The sequence below is a fragment of the Aethalodelphis obliquidens genome, unplaced genomic scaffold, assembly GCF_003676395.1.
Source record: "Aethalodelphis obliquidens isolate GAN/ISIS:26980383/991018 unplaced genomic scaffold, ASM367639v1 scaffold10, whole genome shotgun sequence".
NCBI lineage: Eukaryota > Metazoa > Chordata > Mammalia > Artiodactyla > Delphinidae > Aethalodelphis > Aethalodelphis obliquidens.
The window spans coordinates 44,343,702-44,362,661 of NW_020837954.1; the positions used below are offsets into that span (position 1 = coordinate 44,343,702).

The 18,960-nt window shown below is 39.1% G+C and overlaps 1 protein-coding gene across 18 annotated transcripts in view; it reads left to right on the forward strand.

Moving 5' to 3' along the window:
- The window catches only part of SIPA1L1 (signal induced proliferation associated 1 like 1), a 497,889-nt gene that overhangs the window by 375,471 nt on the left and 103,458 nt on the right, over positions 1-18,960 (forward strand). For all 18 annotated transcript variants that reach the window (XM_027111671.1, XM_027111670.1, XM_027111665.1 and 15 more), the window contains 2 exons: positions 3,485-3,673; positions 17,063-17,237. In XM_027111671.1, coding sequence (XP_026967472.1) covers positions 3,485-3,673; positions 17,063-17,237 — 364 coding nt within the window. The remainder of the gene's footprint in view (positions 1-3,484; positions 3,674-17,062; positions 17,238-18,960) is intronic.

Consider the following 18,960-nt stretch of genomic DNA (forward strand, 5'->3'; position numbering starts at 1 on the left):
CTATCTCATGCAACGTACTTACTTACTTGGTTCTTTTCTTTTCTTTTCTTTTCTTTTCTTTTTTTGCGGTACGCGGGCCTCTCACCGTTGTGGCGTCTCCCGTTGCGGAGCACAGGCTCCGGACGCGCAGGCTCAGCGGCCATGGCTCACGGGCCCAGCTGCTCCGCGGCATGTGGGATCTTCCCAGACCGGGGGCACGAACCCGCGTCCCCTGCATCGGCAGGCAGACTCTCAACCACTGCGCCACCAGGGAAGCCCACTTGGTTCATTTTGTGACTCTCCCACTCAGATATAAGCTCAGGGAACATGAGGATTCTGAGTTATTCGTGACTACATTCCTAATGCCTAAAACAGCCCTACCCCTTCATTCCTTCCTTCCTCTCTAATGTTTATTTAATGAATCGCCACTAGCCTTCGTGTAAGTTTTTTCATTCCGATAGAAATAATCCTTAAGTGTGGTTTAATTGTAATATTGTTAACACAAATTCGTGTGTCCAACGCACAGTGAGGACAAACAAACTGAAACGTCAGAGTTTGGAGCAGAGAGAGGTTTACCTTAAGCCCATGCAAGGAGACAAAGCCTCGAGCTCCTTGAATGGTTTCGGCAAAGCATTTTTAAAGGCCAGGAGTGGGGGTGGGTCGCAGGGTAGGTGATCAGCTTGTGCACAATTCTCTGATTGGCTGATGGTGAGGCAGCAAGGTGGTGTCACAGGGGTTAACATTATGAGTCCTTAGGCTCCAGGAGGCCTGAGAAAAACTACTCAGGGTAGTCAAGTTGTTCTTCCATTTGGTGGGGGGTTGTCACACCTGCAAAACAACCCGGGAAATTTGCATCAAATCTAGGTGCTTCAGAGAGGAGCTAAAGCAGAGGATATGGGGGAAGGCCTGTCCCGGGAAGGCTCCCATAGGGTCCTGCTCGGTTACAGTATCTTTATGAGAGTTTTCATAGAAATAAACTAATGAAAGTCCTTTGATAGAAATATCTCTAGATGTTGGTTCTGCTCCAGAGCTGCACATTGCAGGATGGGCAGTTCACTCTTTCCCATTGAAGGCAGTTCACTGAGTATATAATAAAGTAAGAGTTAATTCTTATGCCTTTGTAGGGGCTTCTCACGCTATTGATTTCTCCTGTTAATAAATCCATTGAGAAAAAAGAAAACATAGTCACCACAGTGACACTGCTGTTGCTTCAGTAAATGGCATCAAGAGAACAGAAATACAAACAAATCTCTTTCAGTAGAAATAGGCTTTGCACAACAAAGAAACAAAAAAGGAATTTACATGTATTTGGAAGCATGACGTTTGTTTATGAACAAAATCTGTGGTGTGAGTGCTTTTAAGCATGGGTGCACAGGGATTTAGGAGGATTCTCTTCCTGTTTCTGGAAGTCATTAACAAAAATATCAGTAACACTAGTGATTCAGGTATAAAAAGGAATCATTCCTTTTTGGTTTTCTGCTTTGGCTTTCTTTTTTTTTTTTGCGGTACGCGGGCCTCTCACTGTTGTGGCCTCTCCCGTTGCGGAGCACAGGCTCCGGACACACAGGCTCAGCGGCCATGGCTCACAGGCCCAGCCGCTCCGCGGCATGTGGGATCTTCCCGGACCGGGGCACGAACCCGTGTCCCCTGCATCGGCAGGCGGACTCTCAACCACTGTGCCACCAGGGAGGCCCTGCTCTGGCTTTCTTGAGGTGGGTTGCTGTCTTCCTGTGGTGCAGGATTAGCAATGATTAGCATTCCTCGTCTGGGGTTCTCAGTTGGAAATACGTCCAGCCTTTGCAGCCTCCTGTCGCCAGGAGCACGCGAGTTGCTCAGCCGTTTCCGTGATTTAAAAAACGAAACAAAAATTATTTCTGTCAAATTAGATATTAAGTCACAGGAAAAAGATATTTTTTACACAGCTGTCATTTGAAAGCAAACTATTTATAAATGAAAGAAAAGATACTAATCAAATGAACAGACTGCAGATACCCCAAGCACCTTTTTCTTGTCTTGAGAGTCAGAGGTTGGTAACCTTGGCTTTTCCTACCCCCATCTCTCTTCTCCATCAGTTGGCACAGTTATAGATTTTACTTCCCTGGTGATTCTTCCTTTGGTTTCCATTTTCCCTGCTAATCCTCTGTCACACCCTCTGCCTGTTACTTGAAGACTGTTTACAGTTTGTTTCTGTTTTCTCTACCTGTAGTTGCTTCCTCCGGCAGTTCATCTTATTTGCCACCTGAATTTTCTTACATCATCATCCCTATGCAAACAAGTTCTGATATGGCCGGTTGGAGCCGGATGAGGTGCACGCCCGTCAGGGTACATTCGGGCCCGTCAGGGTACATTTGGCTCGGGCTCCGGCCTGCCTGTAGCTTCACCACTCACTGCCCCTTTGGGCTCGCTTAGATCCAGCTAAGCTACAGCAGTCGCTCTTTCCCACTCACACCCCGATCTTTCTCATCTCCACACCTTTGCTCTCTGACATTGTCTTTTTGTATAATTTTTCCTAGATTTCAAGGCCCCTTTTCAGTGCCACCCGTTTCCATGAGGGCCTTTCCTTATGCCCTGAGCCACGGTGATCCCTTTTCTGCCTTTGGACTCTTGTAGAACCTGACCTTGTTAAATTTTTCTTAGTAGATATGTCCTCCTGAATGGGTATTTCTTACCTCTCACCCTCTTGCATGCCACACCCAGCCCTCAACGTTTGCTCCTGTTGCAGTACAGTGCCTTGTAACCTACACACTTAACAGAAATTCGTTCGACTTAATGGGTTTTTTCTTTAGGTCACCGTACAGTGTTTAAATTATACTGACAACTTTGCCACGTGGAAATGTCTGAAAATTAAGACTAGTTTACTTCGACAGATCATCATTACTTAAGGAAAATTCTTTGCTCATGTTTTTATTTCATAATAATGGAAGGGATCTCAAGACATAAGCGTAAAGCAAAAGTCATTTTAAATGCTGTTGATGGTGCCGCTCTACTACCTATAATCACTGTCCTGTTGTAGCAGCATTTGGGGATGGGAATAGGTTAAGCTAGTCAACAGTACGTTATGAAATTTAAAACTTCCTCTCCCCCCACCCTTACTTTTATAATTCAAAAAGGTGTAACATCTAAATTCTCAGCATTTAGTCTTCAGATATTCTCAGGGATAGCTCCTTCTTAATTTCCTGGTGAGTGTGTGAGTGGCATTGTATAGCTATATGGAGACCTTGATCTTTCTGAGCTCTCTAGGGAAATATGCACTCTATTTGGTATTTAAGGAAATGTCCTCGCAAGGCTTGATTATGAGTTCCGTTGGACTTACCTGGGTCTTCTTGAAAGTGTTGGTCTCATTTTTCATATATAAAGTATCTTACATCACTTCCCTCATCCTTTCTCCCTCACTGGCTCAACCAATCAAATGTCATTTCCAGCTCCCTAAGGGGGACCTCAGACTGGGCTTTCAGTGCATTTTATATATTTGCTCATCTCACCGGAGCACATGTCTCTCTTTCAGCTCATGACACTGAGAGGGTCAGTGCTGGAGGATGCCATACCCTCGACGGCAAAGCACTCGACGGCCCGGGGACTGCCCCTGAAGGAAGTGCTGGAGCACGTGATTCCCGAGCTCAACGTCCAGTGCCTGCGGTTGGCCTTCAACACCCCCAAAGTCACAGAGCAACTCATGAAACTGGACGAACAGGGGGTAAGTGGGGCTTCTAGGGGAGAACATTCTTGCTGCTCAGGTTTCCACTAGGCATCCAGAATACAGACCTGAATAGTTCTTTTTTTTTCTTTTGCGGTACGCGGGCCTCTCACTGCTGTGGCTTCTCCCGTTGCGGAGCACAGGCTCCGGACGCGCAGACTCAGCGGCCATGGCTCACGGGCCCAGCCGCTCCGTGGCATGTGAGATCTTCCCGGACTGGGGCACGAACCCGTGTCCCCTGCATCGGCAGGCGGACTCCCAACCACTGTGCCACCAGGGAAGCCCTGAATAATTCTTTTTTGATGGGGAAAACTGATACTATTTTTTGTGAAGGATCTTCTCTTTTCAATTATTCACTTTCTTTTTTCTTAACTCTGAACTCTGAACATTTCTCATGTGTTGAAATTCTCTTTGTCAGGACTGACTGATACAGTACTTAAACAATGTTCAACTCTTTTGGTAATCTTCCATAAATGCAATGAATTTTTCAAATACTCCAGGAATAAGTAGTAGCAATAACAATAATAACAGTAGCTAACACTAATGAACATATTCACCAGGCTCTGTTTTAAGTACCTTAATATGTTATCCCAACTATTGTCCCAGCCCCAAGAGAATGATACCATTTTTATCCCCATTTTAGAGATGAGACAGAGAGAGGTTCAGTAGTAAGTCCAAGTTCACACAGTTAATAAGTTCAAAGCCTGTACTGGGAGCCACTACTCCACACCATTCTTAAAAGCTTTAATTTTTAGTCTATTAATACCACCAAAAATGTATTTTAGCTGAGGTGTTTAAATAAAAAATTCAAAATTTAAAAAATCTGGGTCCTAATTTGTAATAAAATGAAAGTGCTCAAGATTTTCTCTCTTCCATATTTCCTATACCTTAATGTGGAGCCATTGATCCAGATACAAATGAGTGATAGGATAATCCATATAGAGGAGGCGGAAGAGTAGAGAATGCAGAACTATAATCTGGAAAATCCACTAACCAGAGAGTGTATACACATTCTACTTGGAATCATTTGAGCATATGGGCTAGTTTTATTAGATGTTGTATCTATATACTCTTATTTTAATTCTTTCTTTGAATATTTTAGCCATATTGCGTCCTGGCAGTGAGTGGTAGTAGCTTTCCCATTGCACTTTTTAAAAATTCTTCCAAAAGTAAAATTGGTCCAGTTATTGAATTCCATTTTATAAACAGATTTTGATGGTATTTTTTTAATTAGGAAAAAATTTTGAATTTTATTAAAATGAATGGTAGTTCAAAAAAATCAGTTTCAAGGAATATTCACTCTTTTAAATCAGCTGATAGGAATATATTATTAGGAACCAATATTTGGATGTAACTTTTCTAATCACTGCTCCTTTCGTCCATTCATCTCACTTATTGTAAAGCATAGCTAATGTCTATTTCATATGTATATTTCAAATAGGCTGTGAGTATCCATGTTTATAACATGTAAATTTGAGCACTTTGAATGCTTCAGAAGACTACTGATACATAAACTTAACTATTTTGGGTGCTGTTCTTCCAATAAATATTTTGAGCATTTATTCTAACAAAGGAAGAGTAGAAAAATAATGATTAGGTTCAACTTTACTGATTCAGTCTTTTCAGTTACTACACTTTTCAAGGAAAAGAACAACATTTAGACATTGATAATATAATCATATACTGCACATTCTAAATTCAACAGATTATTTTGTGTAAAGGAGGTATTTTCTTCCTTTTTCCCTTTGTTTTACTTATATTAAATTTAAAAATGGATGCCCCAATTGTAGACATTGTATGGGCTCTCTGTCACATTTTGTGCCCTCTCTTAGTGTTTACAAAATGTTGGAGATGGGGCTGCTCTGTGATAAACACTATATGGTCCCATCCACACAGGAAAGAGCAGTATAATGAGGTTAACTTAAAGGTACATTTGTTTAATTCACAAAACTGCCCATTATTCTGAAATGATGGGTTTCTTATTCTTGGGGATATTAAACTATCCTTTCCTTCATAAATTATTGACGATAATATGTGTTAGTCGTCTTCTTTAATCCCTTCCGGCAAAATTAAAATTTGGCAGTCTAGGTGAGTCTCCCCAATTTTATTTTGGAAATTTTACTAAATTCTAGGCAGTAGAATCTAGACGTTTAAAACCTGCTATTCTGTATGAGCAGCTCTTTATCTGAACTAAGGGACACCACCACTTGGCCTCTCTTTCCGTTTATATATTCATAGCGTTTAAAGCCCAGAATTATACTGATAAAAAACAGAGGACACACGTACTTAGGTGTTTAGTCTGGGGAGTCATATTTTTGGTAGGAAATTTTATTAATGCCTTGAAATCCTTGTGAGAAACTAATTATTTCAGTGCCTTTACAAATACAGATTTTGAAAAAAGAAATGCTTGTAAGTGTAGTACATTATGCATTTGAATCTTTGCAAAGCATTTTTAGTTTCCATCTGTGTCATCACTTTTTGAAATTTCATGCTTTGTACATCCTTATATTTAAAGAGATTGATAGTATGAATACCAAAAAACTGGACTCACTGAAAGGACCTTCTACATCTCCCTTTAAGTTTTATTTAAATAAAGAAAACACTATTTGCTTGCTATATTGTGGCATTTTGCCTTTCAGATCTTTGGTGCTTTTTTCTTTCTTTCTTTTTTTTTTTTTTTCATCTTACCATTTAAAAATGAAATGAACAGAAGAGCAGATGTAAGTTATATCTATATACTATAAAAGATAGTATTTCACAAAAATATAAAAATTTGTTTTTCATTTGACTAGACTGATATTTATGTGGGAACTGAAGTAGGTATTTTAATTCCCAAAGTTTTAAGAAATGATTGTATGCTTTGTGGCTTACCCATGCTTTCACATTCACCTTCCTGATACCTTCCTGGGTTTTTCACTATTGATTGATGTCCATTTCCATTATCATCTAAAGGTCAATAAGAAGATGAAATAACCTGCCAATGATTTCACTTTGTCAAGAATTTAGAGCAGTTTGTGACCCAGCAAATTTAGATCAACTCTGGATTTAGTTTTTCCATCATGGTCCTACATCTTCACGTATTAGATAATTGAGAGCATCTCTTATGATGAAAACACATTAGATAAATATATATGTTTACTTATCACACTGTTCTAAGCTCTTTACCAACATCATCTGATTTAATCCTCACGGCACCCGTGGGCAGTAGGTTCCAGTTATTGGCCTGTTTTATGATTGAGAGGATCGAGGCTTTCAGAAGCAGTGCCACTTTCCGTTAGGAGTCCTGAACACTGGGTACGCGTTTGCACGATACTACCTTTTGTTTTTAAGATTTGCAAGTTTTCATCTCTTTTTGCACATCTCAAATTATTTTGGCCCTCTACACTACACTGTGAAATATCAGGAATTTCATTATCTATTCAGGCCAACTTTTAAATAATATGGCTAGTTCAGTTACTTTTAAATTTGCCATATTAATGCCGTTTTTCTTCATCAGTCATTAAAAAACACCTTTATCTCATCTACCCAGTGCAAGAGAAATGAAAGGTCATTATACCAGGCTCTGTTTCAAGGAGTTCACACGTGTAAAGCACTTACTGCGCATGAATAATGATAAAATAATAACTCATTAGTCCTTTATAGGTATCATTTCATCTTTATCAGCATCCTGTGAGAAAGCTGCTGTTATAAATAGTATAATATACTGTGCTTAACTTTCAGAAGTAAGCGTAACTTTTCAAATTCAATAAATGCTAATTGAGTAACCACTCTTTGCAGATTGTTAAATACTGTAGAAAATAAATAGGCTAGTAAGACACAGTCCTTACCTTTGAAGGAGACAAAGTCATAAATTACTGTAATGAAAGGTAGGGTTAATATAACGAGTATAATAAGAGAACTGCAAACAGACAAGCCAGTGGGGCCAAGTCATGATTGGTTAGATGGGTCAGGATGAAACGGATCAGGATGAAACAGACCTTTCATCAGACTAGAGAATAAGCCGTACGGTGGTCTAGACTCAGAACAATGAGAACAAAGCGCAGCAGGACAGAAGCACAGAATGTGGTTATGGGACAGCAAGCAGTCCTGCTGAGCAGGAGTGTAAGGCAGTAATAAAAACAGATTACTAAGCCAGGAACTGAGCAGTGACTAAGCCAGGAACTGTGTGAAGCAATTTACATGAATTATTTTAATTAACCCTTAGAATCCTTTGATATAGGTGCTATTATTGTTCTTGCTTTGCCGACAGGAGCACCGAGGCACAAAGAGGCGGAAGGACCCCCCCAGGTCACAATTAGGATCTGGGGGAGGCAAGTCTTGCATCCAGGCATTCAGGCTCCAGAGTCCACTTTCTTACCCAATACACTGTACACCCCATCCTCCCCTCCCCTCCCCTTGAGTGGGAGAAGGAACTGGAAATATGGATCCAAGTTTTATTGCTACAGGCTACAGTGCCCAATATTAAGTATAACATGTAAAACCCAAATAGGATCAGAATAGAGCTTAAAAGTAAAGTGCAGTTGCCAGTTTGCAGAAGAGAAAATTGGAAGACCTGTTTTCATTAGGAAATGTCAAGGTTCCTGTACACAGTAGTGATTTTACCTAAATGAGTATCTCCACTGTTTTTCTAGATACTTATTAAAAATACAAAGAAATGAAAATATTTGTTGGATTCTCTATTTAAAATGTTGCCCTTCAAGTTATTGAAGTGAAAGGGGAAAAGTAATCATATCTAATTAGGTCTGTAATATACATCTCAAGAATAGATGTAAGGAAAGAAGCAGTGTTTATTTGATAATGAATAGCACTGTTCCTTTGATTAAGGGCATGGGTGAAATTCTCTGCTGACTTAGCCTGTTCATTGCCCTGGTGCATTATTCTATTGAAGATAAATGAGTTTGACTAGCCACTTTCCTCTTTGATTCAGGCAGCTGGATTTAAAGAATGAACCATAGGGAAAACAATTTTTCCAAAACCTGTTTTCTATGAATGAAGCTTTGGCAGAACAATGACCATTTCTGAAATTTCAATCTTCTTCTAGATTATGGTATCAGCTAATGAATGTTGAAAGTTCAGATGGCCACCAGATGGGTTCCATATGTACATTATCAGGAAGACATATACACGACTGTCCTCAGGTCAGAGAAAGGAGACAGTGGCATTGGTTGCTTTGTCTCGTCTGTTCACAAGTAATGATTACACGGGCTCATCCATGCTGTTTTGCCTGGCTGAGGCTGGGGTGGGTGACTGGATGGGGTCCTTTCCAGTAGTAAGATTTATGATTAACATGACTGATAGCAGTAGCATTTGGAAGATGTTTGGCTGGGTAGGACTGCAGTTTGCAGTTGAAGGAGCTCAGCATGTCTAAGACTTGCAGTGCGGATTCTTTGGTTCACAATCCAAAAAGACAGAGGAACTGTTTGCAGATACTTCAGTCTTCTTGATTTTAAACTGTGAATTGTGCTTTAAATTCAGGACTTTAATTAGCTAATATCTTCAAATGATCCAAAAATCAAAGTATTTACATTGAGGGATCCCATTTCCACCCTGTTCCTGTCCCTCACCTCTCTTCTCCCCTATATTACCACTTTTATTAGTTTCTTACGTATTCCTGTGTTTCTTTATACAGATATACCAGATATGCATATGTAGTCTTAGTTCCCTTTTTCTTATACAAAATATAGCATGCTGTAAACGTTTGCTTTTTCACTTAGTAATATATTTTGGAGACCTTTCTATGTCAGTACACAGAAAGTTTTCCCATTGTTTTTATGGCTGCATAATATTCTGTTTTGTTGCTGTACCATAGTTTACTTCATTAGTTCCTCTATTAATGGACGTTTAGATGGATAACAGTGTTCCTATTACAGACAATGCTGCAATGAAGAGCCTTTTCCTGTGTAATTGAAATTCATCTTAATGTCAAATCAATACAAGTACATAAATCATCATTTTAATACCCAATATGAAGCTTTCTATTTTTGGGAGAACTTTTGCACAGCATGTTATTAGATAAGATTATTGTGTGTGTGTGTATAGAATATTTCCTTTACATTATGCCAAAGATAAAAATAGATTAGAATCTGTCTGTGCACATGTATATAAATAATTTTGACAGCATCTCTGTCAGATTTTTTTAAAATGATCTTTCTACCCAGTATCCATATGTCTTTTTTTTTTTTTTTTTTTTTTTTTTTTGTGTGCCCCTCACTGTTGTGGCCTCTCCCGTTGCGGCCTCTCCCGTTGCGGAGCACAGGCTCCGGACACTCACGCTCGGCGGCCATGGCTCACGGGCCCAGCCGCTCTGCAGCATGAGGGATCTTCCCGGACAGGGGCACGAACCTGTGTCCCCTGCATCGGCAGGCGGACGCTCAACCACTGCGCCACCAGGGAAGACCCCATATGTCATTTTTTTTAAAGCAATTTAATTTTTGTTAGTAAATTTCAGTGAAGATAAATTTTCTACCTACCATTTTTTTGCCCCCAACACTGAATTTTTCCAGTCTCTTTGTCATTCTTTTTGGAGGACAATACAGTGGTAAATCTTTAGGAAGTAGTTAAGACAGTTATCATGTTTATGAAGAACAAGCCAAAGTAAATGCTATCAATGTGAATCATGAGGATTTGAAAAAATGACCAAGGTCTTCATGTCCAGTAATGGCAGAGTAGCTTGTCTCAGACCAGCCCACCCACTGAGAATAACCAGAAACACTGGACAAAGTGTTTTTTAAAAATAAATTTGGACTTCTGCTTTTGGAAGTATGGGGTAGATGTAATTTTCCCCTATTCTTCCTGCTAAGTACAGCTAAAAACCTTGTACACTGTATATAAAGCAAACATGACTCTGAAAGGTGGAACGAAGGAAGCAGATTGGCTGGGGAACTTGGGATAAGGAACGACATAGTGGTCACTCACGATAAGAACGGAAATAGAGAGGAACTTCCTCAGCTTGATTAAAAACAGCTACAAAAACCCTACAGCTTACATCATAGTTGGTGAAAGACTTAATGGGAACAAGTCAAGGATGTACACAGTCTCTGTTGCTATTCAACACAGTACTAGAAGTTCTAGTCAGTACAATAAGGCAAGAAAAGGAAATAAAAGTCAGGTGGATAAAGGAAAGGAAAATATAAAATTGTCCCTATGTCAAATGACATGATAGTCTATGTACAAAACCCCAAGGAATCTACAAAAACTTTCTAGAATTGCGAGGTGTGTCCAGCAAGGTTGTATGATTCAACATCAACTCACAAAAATCAGTTGGATCTGTTTTAATGAACATGTGGAAACTGAAAATAAAATACAATACCGTTTACAATCCTTCAATAAAAAATGAAATAGCTGGGTATATACCTAACAAAACATGTTTAGGACTTGTATGCTGAAAACTACAAAACACTGATGAAAGAACTCACAGAAGACTTAAATAAAATAAAGAAACATACCATGTACTTGGATTGAAAGACTCAACCTATTAATGATGTCAATTCTCCCCTAATTGATATCAGTTTAACACGATCGATATCAAAATTCCAGCAAGATTTTTGAAATTATAGACAAAATTATTCTGAAGTTTATATTGAAAGGCAAAGGAACTAGGATAGCCAAAACAATTTTGAAAAAGAATAAAGTGGGAGTAATCATTCTACGTGATTTCAAGACATTATATTATATTGGTATAACTACAGTAATCAAGACTGTGTCTTATTGGAAGGATAGATGCATGGATCAATGGAACAGAATAGAGAAACCAGAAATAGCTCCACACAAATATATCCAACTGATTTTTTTGACAAAGGTGGAGGAAGGATAGGCTTTTCAAACAAGGGCGCCAGAACAATTACATAGACAAAATAATGAACTTGACCGAAATCTCACACATTATACAGAAATTTATTCAAATGGATCATAGTTTGAAATGTAAAACTGTAAAAATTTTTGACAAAGACATAGGAGAAAATTGGGGGACCTGAAGATTGGTGAAGAGTTCTTAGATATAACACCAAAAATTATTTCTCTTCTAGAAAAGAGATAATTGAGAAACTTGGGTTCATCAAAATTAAATCATCCTGCAGCACTTTTTTCCTTGGACATTTGCTGATTTGTAAGAGGCTTGGGGCTTAAGTATAGCATAAAGCTGCAGATAAGAAGTTAGGTGACAGTTCAGAGTTTTCATTAATTTCATGGGGGCTGCAAAAATAAAAAATAGAGATCAAGGGTCACTGGAGAACTTGGGATTTGTTTTTAAAAAGTCAAATTGAAATTCTAGAACTGAAAAAACAAAAACAAGTTAAAATCTCAGCAGATGGGTTAAAGCACTTTAGACACAGCAGAAAATTGATGAATTGAAGTTACCAGCAAATTTTTAACTGAAGAATGTATACAAGAAAACATGAGAAATACAGAAAAGTGCCTAAAAGACATGTGGGCCATAGTGAAATACATATATGTAATGGAATTCCCAGGAGGAGAAGCGAAATTAAAGCAATATTTGGGGACAGAATTGATGTCTGAAGAAATACCAGTAAAGAAGTTTCCAAAACTGATGAAACACACGAATTGAGACAGAATCAAGGAGCTCTGCCTACTGTAAGCAGGATAAATACAAAGAAAATCAGATGTAGGCCCATCATAGGAAAAAATGCTGAAATTAAAAGAAAAAATCTTAAAAATAGCCAGAGGAAAAAATACTTTCAAAGAGGAACAGTAAGACAGACAATTGGATTAAAATTAACCATTTCCTGAGCTATAAAGCATAATGAAAAGGTGGAAGCCACATTTCTAGAATGCTGAAAGGGAAGAGCTCTCACTAGGAATTTTACCCAGCAAAAATATTCTTTTAAAATGTAGGCAAACCTATTTACAGTGGAAAAAAAAAAGAACAGTGATTATCTGAGGCTGTTAGTTGATGCAGGGATGGACAGCAAATGGGAACCAGGAAACTTGGCGTGATAGAAATGTTCTGTGTTTTGATTGGGTTGGAGGTTTATTAGAAATCATTAAACTGTGTATGCCTCAAATGGATGCAGTGTTTACTGTTCGGAAATTATATACCAGTAGTTGACTTTAAAATGGAGTCAGATTTCTGTTTCCAGCCAAGATTAAAAGAGAGGGACTAGTTTACTTTCCCATGTGAAACACCTTTTAAAAGCTAGGCAAAACAACAAAACATTGGTTTTTATGACGTTGGAAGTCAGGCAACAAAGGACAGTGGTCTCTGGGAAGTGGGAACCAAATGAACAGTAACATTGCACCAGATTTCTGCCTGAAGAGAGTTTCCAGGCTGCGGAGCTGGGAGGGGCACCCACTTGAAGCCCAGGGGTCTTCCTGAGTAGAGATTGAGATGTGAGTCCAGAGAGAGAAAAGATTTGCAGAGCTGGGTACTGGTAAGTGCATGTATTTGAGGAAACTCTTTGCGGCCAGGGTAAGAACCACTCTCAGATTGAAGGGGGCAAATCCTCAGACCTCTGGCTGGCTGAGAATCGTTCCTGCTCCCACCAGGCAATCTGGAAAACCTCATACACAGTTCACATAGCATTGGGTAAAGTCTCAAAATGACTTTGCCTCAATAATGGGGCAAAATTAACCTCAAATTAAATGCTGTTCTATTAAGACCTGTCAGAGTTTGAAAGGAAGAACTGAAAGGATCAAACTATTTCCAGTTAACTGTGTCCCAGAACGAAGCTCGGGCATCTCTCAAGGGTTCATGACCCACATTTTGAGAACTGCTGGACAATGAAATACCTCATAGTGACTGTTTTAAATCTCTGGATTAAATCAGACAATTTAAAAGATTTTGTAAGAAGGGAAGAACTGGGTTGTTCTCATGGTCTGTGCTGCCCCCAGTGGCCTTCCTCTGGCTGTGACATCAGGAAAGAAGAGGTGAAAATACGGAACTTAAGAGGTCTCTGAGAACTTGGTTATTCAAACCTGTTTCTACTGGTAGACAGCTCTGACTTTATCATCCATCTTTCCAGGAACTCAGGGCTGCGTAAGTCAGATTTTGCAGTACCTGTTTCTTTGATTCTTTGTTCAAGTGCCTATTTTATGAGATGAAGAGCAATTTTTGTACTGTTGGTTCCCAGCTGTGGGAGCCCAACATCACTTTTGGTGGGTGTTGAAAGACACTTTCTTTATTGAGATTCAAGGCTTTTATCTCAAACAGAACCTTGGTCCTGTTGGATTGACCATCATCACTTTTTACAGTGCAAACATTTGTTGAGTGTCCAAACACTTCCATCAGTGCTCCATATGAACAATAGATATGCAAGGATGGAACTGTACAGCATGACTTCACAGTCATCCAAAAGCAAAATCCTAAACTGTGGATAAACCGAACCTGTTTCCAAGATGGCTTCTGGCGTCATCATAACTCTATTTTGAGCATTACAGGAAGGTATTACATATTCATATACATAAACCCATACAGATGTGTTTGTCTCAAAAAATATATAGTGTTTTATATAACCTCAGAGCAATTCAAAATCCCCAAACCGTATCTCTAAACTCCATTTCCATTTGCTCTTTCTCTTGAAATATTCCTCATTATTACTTACATAACTCCTCCTTAACAACTTCTCATATTCTGGGCAGGGAACAAGGTTGCTAACTGAAGATTCTAGGAGCCTGAGTTCACAGAATACCCACCTACCTCGACTTTACTGCAGCAGAAACAAGAATACAGTCATAGTGTCACCTCCGAGGACAGAGCACTGACATTTGGCACTGTTCAGAGGAAATTTGACATTCCAACAAATTTCCTCATCCTCTTAAAGGAGTCTTCCTTTCACAACCAGCAAATACCAGTCTGTTCTCCTGTCTGCAGGTGGAGCTCACTAGAGTGTGAGAAACCCGTCAAAAGAAGGCAGTACTCTGTCTCATTGTCCTTGCATTCTGCTTCCACAGTGGTTTGGGGGAAGTTCCGTTACTTACCTTCTCTCCGAACTCTTTTCTCATATATGTAAATGAATCCTCTTGAATATTGCCCAGTGAAATCTTAGGCCTTTATCTAAGAAGTTTAAAAAGCCACCCACAAATCCAATATCACTGCGATACTTTCCACTGAACAGGGTGACTTTTGTTTTGCATTGTTGCATGAGAAGGCTGATCTGGGAGGCACAGAGCCAAAGAGCAAATAACTCCCAGCTCCAGATTGCTCCTTTTCTTTGACAGTTCTCCCTGCAGGGGGAGAGTAAGAATCTGGCTTCATTAAGGACTTCTTTTGTAACAGACATAGAGCCTACCACTACTTTTTTATTTGTTGAGACCTAATAGGATACTCAGCTGAATTCTAAAGCCAAGATGAAATCGCTACCTGTGGGAGTTCCCCTCTAAGTATTAGTAACATTCAGACCTTTGAAGGAGGCCAGCTGCCAGTGGTATGTGGTAGGTTTTACTTTCTTTTTCTTTACTGCATGTGGCATTCAAAAAAAAGTGAACTAAATCCTAAATGTGTTTCTGTTAATAATTAAAATGAAGCAGCGATAATGCAAGGTTGGATGCTATTTTAAAAAGATTCCAACATTGGTATATCCAGTCATTTGCAAGTTTCACGTTTGGAACTTTGCCTTCCACTTGTGGAAGTAGGCCGAGGAAAATCAATTCTGCACAATTCTAGAAGTCCTAAGGAGCTCTCATGCCTATGGGTCATGGAAAAGCTACTGAACCTTCCTTGTCAACTAGTTAGCGCGCAGTGGAGAGGGGGGAAAGCAAGCAGGAGTTCCGTCATGACATTTTCTAGTTATCACCATTCTGAACCATTGGGTTTAGAAAGTTGAAAAAGAGTTGCTTAGGTTCACGGTCTTGTGTAAAACAATAGGAGCTGGATATGTTTCAGAATTAAGGAAGGTCCAGCTTTAGAAGGATGATAAAATGCACGCGGCATGGAGTAATAGTCCCCAGGGTCTGGAGCGGCACCCCACAATCGAACACGTTAATATTTCCAAAACATATGAATATTCACAGAAAGAGGAATAAATTGAAAAGTATTACTGTCGGCTCATATCAAGTTTTACTGCCAAATGTATTTGCTTAAATTTGGTTTTCAACTGTGGCATTGCTAATAAGGGGCTATGGACATACGTTGCAGTGACAGAGATAGAGCACGACAAGCCTGGTCGAGTCCTGGTAATATTTAATAGAACCGAATCACAGGGCTGATAATTTATGATCTCTCCCTACTGGACCAGTTACTTGCTTTTCCCTTTTCTGACCTTCTCTTTGCATATCTGTCAAACAGGGATAATATTTGCTTTGTAGGCTTTTATGAGGATAAGATAATGTAAGTTAAACACTAAACAGTGATTGGCAGACAGTGGCTGTTCAATAAATGTTAGCTATTAAAATTTTGCCTCTTCTCTTCCCCCTTCCCTTTTATGAGTTAAAAATTTACTGATACAGTGGTTGCAGTGCCACTCTGGAAACAGGCTTAAGTGATGTGAATTGCCCTGATTTTACTGGAGAATTAAAAGTCTAAATTTTAAGATTGAAAACTCATTTAGTGTTAAATGACTAATACAACTTTAAAATTTGTTTATAGAATGACTAAACTTTTCAGTGATGAATGAGTGTTTCTGTTAATGTTGTATCATATTTAAATTTCTTGAATGCTTTGTTTTAGCTGTATTTGAGGAAGGAATATTTACCACTAGCTGATTTGCCATTATGAGGCCCCTTTTAAAGTTTCTATCCAGGCACTCGTCTTCTAGAAAAATAGTTGAAAAGCACAGTGTCTGATGCTAGTGCCGTCACAAAGATATAACCAAGGTTTATAATTTAATATATTGGAAAAGTGGCATTAGGAGATGAGTCTCTTCCAATTTTACCCCCCCAAATTTTATAAGAACTTTAATGGGCTTTTAGTGCAATACAGTTTAAAGTAACTTTTGTAAACACAAATAGACCCACAGACATAGAAAATAAACTTATGGTTACCAAAGGGAGAAGCAAGGGAGTGATAAATTAGGAGTGTGAGATTAAAATATACACACGACTATATATAAAATAGATAACCAACAAGGACCTACTGTATAGCACAGTGAACTACACTCAGTATTTTGTAGTAACCTGTAAGGGAAAGGAATCTGAAAAAGATTGCGTGTGTGTGTGTGTGTGTAACTGAGTCACTTTGCTGTTCACTGAAACTAACACAACGCTGTAAATCAACTGTACTTCAATTAAAAAATAAAGTATCTTTTGTAAAGTAGACCTTTACTTTTAAATTCTTAAGGCCTCCCTTTTTAAAAGGGGAAGAACGAAAGCAGAAGGATTTCAAGAGAAGAAAGAGGTTAGCTTACTTGATGGGCATATGGCCTACAAGACTTATTAGCATTTAAGCGGACAGAGTGGGTCTGCCTATATTTATATGCATTGTATCACCTGCCTTCACAGCTGAACTATCAGCAGAAAGTAGGCATCATGTACTGCAAAGCTGGACAGAGCACGGAAGAAGAGATGTACAACAATGAATCAGCCGGCCCAGCCTTTGAGGAATTCCTCCAGCTATTGGGAGAGCGCGTTCGACTCAAAGGATTTGAGAAGTATCGTGCGCAGCTTGACACCAAAAGTAAGAAATACTTACACCCTCCTACTAGGCATATTGTCCTCCTGCTGTGTTGACGTTCACCTGATAAGTTGCCTGTAAAACAACATGGCCACTTACTGTAGAAAACTGCTGGTGATGGGGGAGAGGAAGAAGCCAGGGAGGGAAGATGTGGCTCTAAAACAATTGAAGACCATAGTCAAAGTAGCTAGGATTGGACTTTTAAAAAAATAGTGTTATCAGAAATGGGGAAGGTAGAAAGCAGTGGATGGAGATCATGCAGAATTGCCCCTGGATAGTGTTGCACAAATTTCACTATATTTAGCTGAAAAACTCCTGCAACTTAAAACCATCTGGTTGCAAGCCCTAGAATTTTTGACTTTCACTAACTCATTTCATAATCCTTGTGCATATCTGTGTAGTCAGTCATTGTATGGTTTTTTTAATCATTTTTATATTTTAATATCTAGAGGTATTTTTGTTTATTTCCTGTTATTATTGTCCATAGTCTAACTTAATCTCTAAGCAAATAGGCTTAGCTTTGATATTAGTTTGGCTCGTAAAATGTGTTGATTCAAAGCACAATAGTGCAGCAGTCTGTTTAGCTACAGATTGTGAACATAGAGGTTTGTCCCTTCCCATTCCCAGGTGGTTAATAAAAGAGTTATGTTCTCAAGTATCTAGAGTATGTTGACTTCTGCTATGCGTCTGTGTGAAGGCAATTTTAAATTTTATCTCAAAATCCATCCATAGACACCTGTGACCTGTTTTTCTTTGAGAGGGTCTTTGGATTAGCACATCTGTATTGCAGTCTATAGTAATCGCTCTGATTTTCTGTACAGGAAATTAAATAAGGAGTTGAGTCATGAAAACAGAAAAGCATTCATAAACTCTACTGCAGGGAAGAATTTCCTGTTGCCATGGTTTTGCTGTTGCCAACTTGGAAACGACATGCAGGAGAACCTATGAAAAACCATAAATAGCCTAGACTCTTAAATATTATTTTAACGTTCCATACTCTGCTTGCAGCTGCATAATGTGTTAAATCTCAATATGCCCTTAAACTCTTTTTATCAAGATATTTTGACATTTCCTTTGTAGTTCCTTCACGTTGTCCCGATTTGTTGTGTTATGTAAATTATCACCACAAAGAGCTATTAAAAGGGTCTGGGAAGAAAATGTAATTAGCGCCTTGATTCTGTCAATGAATGGCCAGATTGGGAGTTGGTAAGATTATTTATTATTTGTGTATTTACACGGTCCCAGCCATCTCTTGATGATGAAGGGCAATGTGAGAAATGCATAGCAAGGGCAGACTTAAGCAGTGTGGTCCTGAGTAAGGCAGTGGAATAAGCAAAGTAAGCACTTTGCACATTTTGCCCCAATATGCCAGGAACTGCAAAGGCCTGGATCAGCAAACTGCCTCTAATGGCACATTTTTCAGTTATGTAATACATCCATCTGGGAAGGGTTCCTTTTCACTGAACTACTCTCCTTTAAGGCTCCTTGTAACCTTCTGAGGCATAGCTCCTGAGAAAGAGGGTTCAGTTTCCTTTTCTATCCTTTCAGAGGGTCAAGTTTCCTAAAGGGAATGAAAAGTAGGAAAGTGTTTCCATTCTAAAGCCTGAAGAAGACAGTATGCATGTTTATCTCTCTTACTCCAAGCTAGAAGAGACCATTAGCCTCATCACTTAATGGGTATTAAACAATTACAGACCACAGAAATAGGGATCAACCAGCCTCTGCA